Source organism: Amblyraja radiata, chromosome 4 (assembly GCF_010909765.2).
Source record: "Amblyraja radiata isolate CabotCenter1 chromosome 4, sAmbRad1.1.pri, whole genome shotgun sequence".
Lineage (NCBI taxonomy): Eukaryota > Metazoa > Chordata > Chondrichthyes > Rajiformes > Rajidae > Amblyraja > Amblyraja radiata.
In genome coordinates this window covers 97,478,238-97,491,235 of record NC_045959.1, presented here as the reverse complement: position 1 = coordinate 97,491,235, position 12,998 = coordinate 97,478,238, and the positions used below count along the sequence as shown (strand labels likewise).

Sequence of the window (12,998 nt, the reverse complement as noted above, 5' to 3'; positions counted from 1 at the left end):
TGTCCTCCACCATCATTGAAGTTAATTCTGCACCATGTTGGTTAGCTCTCCCTACATTTGATCTCTTACTCAACTCATCAAAAACAAAATAACTCATCATCGACCTAAGACGCCAGCCATCCCCCAAAACTCCTGTGCTCATTAAAGGTGAATCAATCTTCATCACTGACACTTTCAAACTCCTTGGAACCCACATCAGCAACAACCTCAAATGGAGAACAAACGCAGACCACATCTATGGAAAAGCCCAGCAAAGACTTTTCCATCTCCGACAGCTAAGGAAGTTCAGAGTAAGGTCTCATCTCATGCTCCGCTTCTATACAGCCATCATCGAAAGCATCCTCACTTCATCCATCACAGTCTGGTTCGGCAGTCTCGACTCACTCTCCTGGAAGAAATTACAGCGCATCATAAACAGAGCATCCAAAATTATTGGCTTACCCCTACCATCCCTTGAATCACTTTACCACAAACGGACACTTCACAAAGCCCGCAAGATCATCTCTGACCCCACTCACCCTGCACACTGTGCCTTTCAGCTACTGCCCTCTGGGAAGCGTTACAGGTCAATTGCCTTCAAAAACAGTTTCATTCCTACTGCAATTAACTTTTTAAACTCTGTACGGTGAGGAAATACGAAATAAGCATGGCCCTTATGTATTATGAAATGTGTCTGTTTGTATGTATATCTATGTTACAAGTTTAATGTTTGATGAAATGTTGGAACCTGTACCGAGCTGTACTGATAACAAATTCCACCAGCCTGGCTGTGTGGTCATTAAAATACAAATACAATACAATTTCAGCGCAGACTATCATGTGGAACCTTATCAAAGATCTTGCTAAAGTCCATACCTCTCTTGCCCTTCCCTTATCAATCTTCTTGGCTATTTCAAAAAACACAAATTCATGAGACACAGTCTCCCATGCACTGAACGATGCTGACTATCTCTAATCACAGTCTTTCAAAATGCATGTATATCTTAACCCACAATCCTCTCCAGTATATTTCTTCCCACAAATGTTAGACTTGCTGGTCGATTGTCACCAGGTCTTTTCATTGTAGCCCTTGATAAATAGAAGAACAACATGAGCCAGTCTGGCACCACACCATTGTATAACAATGATTCACATATTTCAACCAGGGTTCCTGCAATTTCTTCTCTAGCTTCCCACAGTATCTTTCGGCATACCTGATCAGGCCCAGGGTGAGTTATCTACCATCATGTGCTTTGGTACATCCAGCACCTCCTCAACTGTAATATGGACTGTCTGCAAGATATCTCCATTCACACTCCCAAGTTCCCTTGTCTTTAAAACAGAGAAGATATATTCATTGAGGATCTTGCTCCTCTCCTGTGGTTCCAAACATGGATGGTCACTGATTTCTGAGGGACTTTATTCTCTCAAATTACCCTTTTTCCCCTAATATACTTAACATCTTTTTGGATCCTCTTTAATCTGAACTGCTCGAGCTATCTCTTACCCCATTTTTGCCCTCCAAATGTCCTCCTTGAGTATGCTCCTCAATCGCAATGGAATTCTCTAGCACAGAAGGCAGTGGAGGCCAATTCACTAGATGTGTTCCAGTGAGAGTTAGATATAGCTCTTGGGGCTAATGGAATCAAGGGCTATGGGGAGAAAGCAGGCGGGGTACTGATTTTGAATGATCAGCCATGATCATGTTGAATGGTGGTGCTGGCTCGAAGGGTTGAATGGCCTACACCTGCACGTATCTTTTGTTTCAATCACCTATACTCCAGGGAAACACCTGATTCCAGCTGCCTGTATCTGATTTAAGCCTCATTTTTTCCTGACCAGAGCTTCAATTTCCCTTGTCATCCAGGGTTCAACCTGCCTTGTCCTTCCCTGTAGAAGTTGGGGTACGGATACTTGGCGGGAAGTGATCCTTGCTGAATGAAAAGGTGTTCTGCAAAGCATTAATCCGTCTGCATTTGGTTTCTCTGACATAGAATATATCACATCTGGAGCAGTGCACTAGATTAGCCCAAATGAATAGCAGCATGCTTGGAAGGAGTGTTTTTTTCCCTAGATGCCTGAAGAGACAAGATAACAAGGCATCAGCTACGGTTGTATTAAAAATGCTGCAAGAAGGAGAATGATTATGGGGATGCGAGAGTGAGCCAGGGAGTTACAAAGGGCACAGTTCCTTCTGAATGCTGAGAGATGAGGAAATCTCACTGAAGATGGTGAAAATTGTAGACCATGAACTTTTAAAAGCTTGGCATCTGTGGTGGCAGGTGAGGACAAATGCAACCCTTGGACGGTTTAGAAACAGGGCCTGAGAACAGATAACTTGAGCTCTGTCAATAATGATCAATGAGCCTGGATAGAAAATGGGATGACTTAAGATGCGCAGAGGTGGAAAACGTGAATCTCCAATATTCTTGTACTCTTATCTATTATGAAATCTTGTCCACACCAGCTCCCAGCAGAGCAATCCCATTAGCCTCATCCCCCTTCTTGCTTGTCTCCAGCAACTTGTGCTCTCTCACATTGCCAATAACTCTGTTTTGATACTTTTTGCCACATGTATTTGCTAATTAACCTACCAGCGCATCTTGATCATGATGTAGGTGGCTGTCTGTAATTTAGCTCTTTCTCTCTGGCTGACTGCTGATGCATCGTTTTGAGTGTATGTCAGTGTTGAATTAAGGATTTTCTTTTTTGTTTGTGATACAGATATCCCAATGTCAGTTGGAATTATTGACCCCCAAACTAATCCAGCTCAATTGAATACTATTGAATATTTATGGGACCCAGCTAAACACACGTCTGCTTTTGTTCAGGTTTGTGGATATATTGTTTTTCACAACCCCAGAAAAAAGGGTTGTGATTCGATGTAAATAATGATTTAACAGATTATAAATGAGATTGGTTATCAGATGTTGGAAGTACAAGTTTCATATACGACAGGACTTTATTTTGTGTACAATGTTTAATACTACACAATGAAAAACATTATCTGTATAGTTGGATAACATCACTGCGAGCTGTAATTATCTAAAATAGTCCACCTGTGATTTGTGGTGGTATGGTTATTGTACAGAGCTGTTTTAAACCAGAATTTGTTTTTTTTTAAAGGTACATTGCATTAGCACAGAATTTACTCCCAGAAAGCATGGGGGCGAGAAGGGGGTTCCATTCAGGATTCAGATAGACACATTCAAGGAAATTGAATCTGGAGAGTACACAGAACATCTGCATTCAGCCAGCTGCCAAATAAAAGTTTTTAAGGTATTGTCATTTGATTTTTGGCATTAAGGTGATACTACTTTTGTTACATCTTGAAGATGGTACAGCTGGTGATTTATTTTTCTTACATTCTACAATGCACAGTAAGTATATTTGTGACTTGACAGTTTGCAGAATTTAAAGGTCTTGATGATACCATTTAAAATATAAGTTTTTAATTCCTGGTATATATTTATTGTGGTGAACCTTGCTGATGTTTGATAATTCTGAAGTGAGCCATCTAAGTCCAGTGAAATAAACTGAGACATTTTCTGGCTGAGAGTCCAGAACTTGGTGTCAGATTGGGTTGGGGAGCGGAGAAGAAGAGAGTGATTGCAGGGTAGCTGAATGGGATGGTGTTATACAAGAATTTTGCCCGAACAGTCTGTGACCCATAGCGCTGTGGCCATAGCGCTATGTTTAAAGCCCATGTCGCTGTGGAGGGTAGTGCTATATTTAAAACCCATAAAGCTGCAGCCGACAGCTATTTGTTTAAATTCCCACACACTAAGCTGACAGCGCTCTGTTTAAACCTTTGTGCGCCAAACCAGCAGCGCTGTGTGTATTGCTTTACGCGCCAAACCGGCAGCGCTGTGTGTATTGCTTTACGCGCCAAACCGGCAGCGCTGTGTATTGTTTTACAGGCCAATCTGCGGCTGATAGCGCTTTGTTTCCTAAGGGGGGGGGCTTTGCTCGGATGCAGCCCCCTGCCATTGGTTATAGTTTGAACTTGGGAGCAGCGCTATTGGCCAGGACGTACCGGCAGTTATTTAAACGGCTGATATCTTGCCTATATAAAGGCAGGCGCCAGGAAGCCATAAGTCAGTTTATGTACAAGAGGGGTTCACCCATGGGCTGAGTTGCGATCAGCGTCACGGCCGGAGGCAGGGAGAGAGAGAAAGGTGTGTTGCTGTAAACCGGGCCCCGCGCATACCAAGACGAGTATTGTTTTTGTTCTCTCTTGCCAATAAAACTGATTTGTAACTAAGCAGAGGAGTGAGCCTTTTTCTGTTCTACTAGTCAGATCCTTGAAGGTTTCAAAGGTTCAAAGGTTTCTTTATTAGTCACCTACACCAATTGGTGTAGTGAAATGCTTGTTGCCAATGCAGCACATAAAAAAAGAATACAAACATGACAATAATAAAGAAATTTAAACATAAAAAACATCCCCCCACAATGGTTTCCATTATGAGGGAAGGCACAAAGTCCAGTTCCATCCCCATGTCCACCCATTGTCGGGCCTATTGAGGCCTCCGCAGTCGCTGCTACGGAGGCCCGATGTTCCAGGCCGTTCTCACCTTGAACCTGTTCCCTTGTAACAGATGGTTAGTTTTAACTGTTTATATTCATGTATAGTCTTTTTTTTGTCCGGATAGCACACAACCAAAAGCTTTTCACTGTCTCGGTACACCTGACATGAATAACAAAAAATGTTTTGTATCACGTCCAGCCCCATCTTTGCTTTCTGTCAAAACCTGCCAGTGCGGTTCAGGAGTAGGATTTCTGGCATCCAATCTTTGTTCCCTCCCTCTGCCAAACTCAGGATAGGGAACAGGGGTAGCGAAGTTGCAATGGAGTACCTGTAAAAGTGTTTTGTGGTGGGTTGCATTCTGTTTCTTCCTCCAACAATGCCCTACTCTGATGATACATTTTCAGTGAAATGGAGGAGTAATGAAGCTGGACACCCTTCTTTCAGAGCCCGAGACTTCAATTTGAATTTCTGTTCATTGCTATGTTGACATTAAAACCGGTAACAATGCAAGATAAAAATCTACTTCCAATGGCCTGAAGTTTTAATATTAATGTAATACTAAATCATTTACCATATTGGCTGTTGTGGGGCTCTTTTGTTCCCTCTTGATTCTCTGATGCATTTTCCACCTCTGCAACCTGGCCCCTTCCCACCATCTTCGTTCTATCAAATGTGAATGAAACTGGGCACAGACATGAGAGCAGATCCTAAAATGATAGTCATAGTCATACGGTACAGAACAGGTAATTCAGACCAATGTGTCCATGCTGGTCCTATCTGCCAGCTTTTAGCCCAGTTCCCTCTAAACCTTACCTATCCACGTACCTATCCAAATGTCTTTTAATGGGTTTCCTGTGGGTGCTCTATTTTCCACCCCCTTTTCCCCAAGGCTATGTGGGCTGAATAATTAACTTGTCACTATAAATTGTCCTGATCGTGCATGTGAGAGGCAGATTCTGGGGAGAGTTGATGGGACTGTGAGCACATTAAAAAATTTGGATTAGTGCAGGATGAGTGGAGATGGTCAGCATGGAGTCAATGAGCTGAAGAGGCTGTTTCTGTGTTGTATCTCTGACTCTTGAGTAAATGGGATAACTGGAGCTTCAGCATCATTATTAATACTTGGTTGTGTAAGTTCTCCACCTCAATCTTCATTTACAGTATTTCAGTATTTTTGTTTTTCTAGCCAAAAGGAGCAGACAGAAAACAGAAAACAGACAGAGAAAAAATGGACAAACGAACAGCTCAAGATAAAGAAAAGTATCAGCCTACATATGAAACAACTATCTTGACTGAGGTAAATTCAGGAAAGTATAGGTTAAGGAGGAACAGTAAGAGTGCAGGTAGTGCAGGTGCATTTTCATTTAAATTAAGGATGCACAGCGTCCATCATTTTGACAATCTGGTTTGTACTGAACCCGCAATCATCTTTTTTAAGTGTTCCAAAAATGCATTGTTTTAGTTGCCATGTTACCTGTTCTTTTATTTCACCTCTATTTCATGCTGGGGTTTTTTTTGGGGATTTCTAAATTTCTTTGTTCTTTGATTCCATTGCTGTGAAAAAATCTAATTGGTGCATCATTTTCTTGCGTATGGCATGCACAGCCTAAAGTTGTAGGTCAAGGGTAGACAACCAGGCCAGGTCAGCATCAGTTACTGGGTGGATGGCTTTGATGCCACCAAGGAAAAGCCTCGGTGGGCAGTCATTCACGATGGCTCATGCAGTGAGGTTAAAAAGCATTTTACTATGTGGTGCTTACCCTTTCTGACATGACTAGAAGTTCCAAAAATCAAGCATATCTTGCAAGTTTTCACCTTTTTTCACAATATAAGCTTCAGAATAACATCTAGATTGGAATTCTTTGTTCCAATTTTGCAAGAACCATAATCAAGAAGTAGGTTATTCATTTTTATCTGGACTGCAAAATATTCTTTCTTAGTCCAAGATAGACTTTCCAAGATCATTGTGTCAGTAGTTTTTGTGTGTGAACTGTGCTGAACCTTTCCTCGCATTGGTGGATAAGAATGGTTTTTGCACCTGCTTTCTCTCCAGCATGGGGATAATGTTTTCCGTTGTTATCTCAAAAGTACAAGTTATTTTCTGAGAATCTGTCTGAGTTAATTTTCCCTTCAAGCGCCAATCAATAATATTAGTTCTGGGATTCTATTATGCTTTGCACAATTGGTTGTTCAATCATTCTTGCTTAGATTATCTATCATGTAGCCCTTTGCTGCTAACTCTAATCCATTATACCTTTTAGCAGATGATAATATGCTCAAAAGTCTGGTTGAATTCTTCCCTCCTAAAAACAGCTACCAAGGTCAATTCCCATGTTTCATTTCTTAGCAAGGACAGGCATTTTTAGGAGAGGACATGTAATTGGCTACATCAACATTTTTGCATAGTTTAAACTAAAATCCTTGGGAGAACCACTAAAAATGAAATTGCCATTCTGGGTTACACTTTCAAATGCAACAGGACCTAAATTCAATCATACATCTTTATGCTTATGAATACCTAGCGTGTCTATTAACATAAAGCTTTAATTTCTGCAGCTGCTCTTTCTGTTGTTTACTGAGCTTCCTTGGTTTGTTTTTGTAAGGTAATGTCTCTTTTAGGAAGGCACTGTACCATGAGTTTAAAATAACGTGTGTGTTTTGAAGCTACATGCCCTGATATTTAACCTCTTACATGAAAAATAACTTGAGGATAATAACTTTGCATTGTTAACATACTTCAATGAACAGTCAATATTCACACAGTGCTCACTCTCCATTCCTAGTTATATTTATTAGACATTTATTAATTGTATATCTTTGCTTCCTGACCCCCACACCTATTACTGAGCCCTGAATATGCATTAAAATCCTTTCACTTTGGCATTATCCCTTACATGGATCAAAAGTCTCTTCCGTTAAACTCCTCCTGATCATTTGAGGGCCAACCTTTGGTGTCATTAGTACATTTTGTAACTGGCATAACAAAAATTAGTATAATATACAGATTTCCATTTTGTTGTACGCCTGTTTTTTTGGATGGGAGGGGGAGAAGACAACTCAATTATCTGATTACAATGAAACACTCCTGTCACATTTATCTTTTTTTCCTTGTTTATTCACCCCATGCGTCCTCATTTGCCCATTTTAATTTCACTTTACTGTTTGTAGTTGGGAGTTTCACTTTCTGTAATTACTTTCCCATTTATTTTAAGTATATGACCATGCAAATAACTTTCAATGTGTATTTTAGGATAGCAGTGTCGGGTTTGTTCTAGTTGAATGTTTATGATGTTCTGGTACTACGTGGCTGATCAGCCCATAATCATTATCTGTTCATCTTGAGGCAGTAACCGAAACACGTCAGTTTTGGAAGGATACACACCTTTGGAGGTGTGCGTAGGAATTGGTCTTTTAATGCCAATTAGCAATAGTTCGGACACGGAGTATGAATCTATGGGACTGAGGGCATGAATGTTTGATGTAATATAATTTACTTAACTTTAGCATTTATTGATTTTGGATTTGAAAGGATGACAAGATTATCTAAGCTGCTGGAACGGGCAAATCTGTGGAAGTTTGAGAATAGTTACTTTCATGTGAACCATGGTCATATGAGTGACTTTATTGTATGCAAGGCAATGCATTGTGTTAACTTAAAAAGGGTGACAAACATCCCAATTTTGGATTTGATTAATCACTAAAACTTGTATTTTTTTTTAAGGTTTCAGCAGGTTCAAGAACTTTTGTCACTGCCATGTGAAGTATGAGGGAATCTGCTTTTTGGAACATTTAATAATTTCTTGCTAGTCAGATTAATTTTGTGTGTAATGAGTTTAAAACTAGAAGCTTTCAATATTATGATTTTATTTATATCAGGGTTATTCAAGTTGAAAGGTCTTAAAAACAAGTGCCTTTGAACATAAAACATTACAGAACAGAAACCGGGCCCTTCGGCACACAATGTTTGTGCTGAACATGATGCCGTGCTGAGCTGATCTTATCTGCCTGCACATGATCCGTATACCTCTATTCCCTGCACTTGCATGTGCCTAGCCAAAAGTCTGTTAAACGCCACTATGGCATCTGCCTCCACCACCACCCCTGGCAACGTATTCCAGGTCCCCGCCACCCTCTATTTATATTTTAAAAAACACAAACTTGCCCTGGACATCTCCATTAAACATGCAGCCTAACCAAAGTATTATAGAGCTGCATCATAATTTCCTGCTTTTTGTACTCGGTGCCCCGAGCAATGAAGGCAAGCTTACCAAAGGCTTTCTTTACTATCCTCTCTATTTGTGTTGCCACCTTTAGTGAGCTAAGAACTGGACTCCAAGGCCCCTCTGCACATCAATGCTGTTAAGGGTCTTGTCATTAACTGTATACTCTCTCCTTTCATTTAACCTTCCAAAGTGCAACACCTCACACTTGCTCGTGTTAAACTCCACCTGCTATTTCTCCGCCTATTTCTGCAGCTGATCTAAATCTTGCAGTATCATCTGACAGCCTTCCTCACCAACTCATCTACATTTACATCTAAGCCATTTATATATCACAAACAGCAGTGGTCCCACCACAGACCCCGCGGAACTCTATTGTTCAGACCTCCGGCCAGAATTATCCACCTTCCATCACAACCCTGTGACTAAACCAGTTCTGAATCCATACGACCAAGTCATCGTGAATCCTGTACTACATCTTGATCTTTTGTATCAGTCTACTATGAGGGACCTTATCAGGAGCCTTACTAAAATCCACGTATCCACACATCCATTGCCCTTCCTTCATCAATCTCCTTTGTCATTTCAAAGAAATCTCTCCAATAGTTTCCCTACCACTGACGTGAGACTCTCCGTATAGTTCCTGGATTCTCTCTACTTCCGTTCTTAAAGAAACAACTTTGGCGACGCTCCAGTCCTCCACAACATTCATTGCCTGTGGCTAGGGAAGAAATAACAATCGTCATCAAGGCCCCACCATCTCCTCTCGCCTCCTTCAATAACCTGGGATAGATCCATCAGGCCCTGGACACTTATCCACCTTAATGTTCTTCAAGAGCCTTAGCACCACCCCCTTCTTGATCTCAAATCAGTCCTACCTTCCCCCTGGTCGCCCTCTTATTCTTATTTTTAATGTACGTATAAAGTGCTTTGGGATTTTCATTATTCCGACTTGCCAATGACACTTTATGACCCCCCTTCTGGCTCTTCTAATCGCCCACGAGTTCTTTCCTACTTGCTTTATATTCCTTAAATCCTGTTTAAAGCTGTCACCTTAAACCTGCCGTATGCATCCTTTTTCTTCCTGACCAAATTTACAACTTCCTTTGTCATCCACGGTTCCTCCTTATCCTCCGGAAAATGTTGGTCCTGCACTTTGGTCAGCTGGCCTTTAAACGACTCTCACATATCCTCTGTCGACTTGCCCAATGACAACTGATCCCAATCTACCATCCTCAGTTACTGCCTAACGACATTGTAATCTGCTTTCCCCCAATTAAATACCTTCCTCCAACATCCAGACCTGTCACTATTCACGCCAATCTTAAATTTTATGGAGTTGTGATCACGATCAATAAATTTTCCTTCCATCCCAACACCAAACACCAGCCCAGGCTCTTTTCCCACTACAGGATCCAGGAAGATCCCTTCCCAAGTTGGACTATCCACATACTGTTTAAGGAAACCACCTTAGATATACCTAATGCATTTTGCCCTGCTAATCTTCTTGCCTTTGTTAAGTCCCAGTCTATATTGAAGAAGTTCAAGTCATCCACTACAACAACCCAGTAGTTCTTACATCCTTGCATAATCTGTCTATATAAATCCTCTCTAACCTGCTGTTTGGCGGTTTTTGATATAATCCCATTAGAGTAATTACTCCTTGCTTTGAGTTCAACCCATAATGCCTCATAATGTACTTAAAGGTTCTGAAATGGTGAATGCGTTCCATCTTCCTAGATTCCAAGATTTTCATTGAATGGGGGAACCTAGAAATATTTCTAATTATCTCTTTCCACTTGTGTTTAAACACAATTTTTATAGAATGTGTAATGGTGGCTTTGGAAAATTAATGGCTGTGTGTTTGGAATTGCTTTGAGAAAGCAAACCTTTACAATGATGAATAAAGGATTAGCTACTAGGCTTCCAACGCATGGAATCACTGCTAAATTTGTGCATTTTCCCTTCGGTTTTGATGCCCTGTATTTTGTATTGGCAGTACATGTTATCCACAGATCAGTGTATTCACAAAGTCAGCTGCAGATCCTACCTTGAATTTTTTTCTGACCAGTATATCTATATGCATCTATCGGTTGAGAAACCTTTCCTAATAGAGAGCACTGCTGTGTCATGTGATGTCGAAACTATCACTTAGTTTAAATGGAATTACCGCAAAGGTCTGATAATCTGGCATCCTCTGCCAAATTAGCCAATGTTCTGAACTATTGGATGACACTTCTTTCAATATTTCAACAATCTTTAATTGTGTTTTGATTTTATACAACATGATTTTTCTAATTGGTAAATTGAAAATTAATACATGAATTTAATGCACGAATACAGGGCCTTAGTAAGTGGAAAGACTGCATCAAACGTTACTTAGCGAGCCAGATGTGGAACCATTGGGATATCTGAATAGCCAGTTACCAGATTGTCAGTTTTACAATAGTTTATTAATTATGGGAGATCTCGTGGTATAGGATTTATTTTAACTACAAGGAGTTCATGCCCCCATCTCTCGTAGATGTGAAAGACTATATATATTTGTGACGATGACATATCCAAATTACTTGTCCTTGCTACCGTTCCAATTGAATTTCATTGTTAAATAGAAAAAAACTTTTTTAGAAAACATGTATAAAAACTGGAAATGGGACCCTTGTGAGCCAAATTGAATTGATTTTTGAGTTCTAGAGCTGCCAATTAAACCATAGTATGCTGAATTACAGCAATCAGTTTGGTTTGTAGGTGTATACGATGCAAGGGAAGTTCTTTTGGGGAGGTAAGAAACTGCTAATATGCACATTTTAGCAGAATAAAAATATGAAACATAGAAAATAGGTGCAGGAGGAGGCCATTCGGCCCCGAAGATTAAAACACTGCTACATATCTCGTTGGTGTATGTGTAAGTGATTATAGATATTTAAATAATGTCAAGAAAGATTTACAAATAATTTGAACCAAATGTAGCAAGAAGATTCTAACTTGTAATTGCAGTGTGTGCCCCATTAGTATAACTGAGATTCTTCTTCTCTACGATAAACAAATGTACATTTAATTCCTACATTGTATGTGATCGAAACTGCATTTTATCACTGATTGAGGTATCCTATTTATCCCAAGATTTTTGATGCTGGCACAAAGGTTGCAATTGTTGGAGCAAATAAGCAATATGATTGAAATGTTGCTATTTCTGAAATCTTGCTAATGACTTTAGAAACTGGAAAATGAAAATGTAAACTTACTGTATGTCCATTTTTCGTGTTTTAAGTGGATGTTCAGGCTATCTGGATTTTTTTTGAAAAGCATTTAAAATTAATTAGGTCATTGTAAAGCCAGATGTAGACAAAATGGCACTACTTCCATTTTAAACTGGAATTCCGTGACAGTTGTAGATGAGAGTTAATGGGAGATTTGATTCATCGCATCTGAAAAGCAAGTTGAAGGTCAAAAAGGATTCTGTTTTCCATATGAAAATTGAATTTTTTTAAAAGTTGTTGATGTTAAAGAAATGCTTACACTGCTAGGTGTTGTGCTCATGATCTCATGATGTACTGTATAAATTGATCCTAGTCTTTGGTGTCTGTCCAGATGAGGCTTGAGCCTATTATTGAAGATGCACTTGAACATGAGCAGAAAAAGTCCACCAAGCGGACTTTGCCAGCAGACTGCGGTGATTCTCTGGCAAAGCGAGGCAGTGTAAGGACTTCTGCTTACCTTTTTGTTGTACAAGACCGCTTGTGCAAGAATACAATCAAAGTGTTAGATATAGGATTATGCCATATCACCATATAACACAACTGTTAAAAGGACTTATTTTGGATGTTTTATGCAAAATTTTCAACTTAACGTCCTTGACTCTCCTAAATCTAACACCTGATACAGAAGCTCTTAATTCCACAAAGGCCACAAAAATGTGTCTAGTTTGTTACATTACATTAAAATGAATACTGCTAATTTTCATAATATTAAGTTTTCAAATTGGCAGATAGTTTTTACAACAGTTGAGATAAAATGTTCAGAGGAAATTACTATTGAGAATTTCTTGAACTGTTTAATATGGTATTAATAATTTGCCCCCAAAAATCATCTGTATTGAGATTAGTGTACACTTTGGTTTTTGTGGCCTAAATTACTGAAACATTTTGCATAATTTAATAAGTGAATAGTAGAATGATTCAAATTTGTAATTCATTGTGACAAATTTGGTTTTTGCATTTATTTTGCCTTTTTATCCTTCTTGCCTTTTGAAATGCTGTTAGGTGTTTGCA

The 12,998-nt window shown here is 39.6% G+C and overlaps 1 protein-coding gene across 2 annotated transcripts in view; it reads left to right on the top strand.

Moving 5' to 3' along the window:
• The window catches only part of ubp1 (upstream binding protein 1), a 56,951-nt gene that overhangs the window by 22,628 nt on the left and 21,325 nt on the right, over positions 1-12,998 (top strand). The window contains exons 5-8 of one of the 2 annotated variants that reach the window (XM_033019989.1): positions 2,704-2,810; positions 3,106-3,258; positions 5,694-5,804; positions 12,319-12,426. In XM_033019989.1, coding sequence (XP_032875880.1) covers positions 2,704-2,810; positions 3,106-3,258; positions 5,694-5,804; positions 12,319-12,426 — 479 coding nt within the window. The remainder of the gene's footprint in view (positions 1-2,703; positions 2,811-3,105; positions 3,259-5,693; positions 5,805-12,318; positions 12,427-12,998) is intronic. The other variant, XM_033019990.1, reaches the window with a different exon arrangement.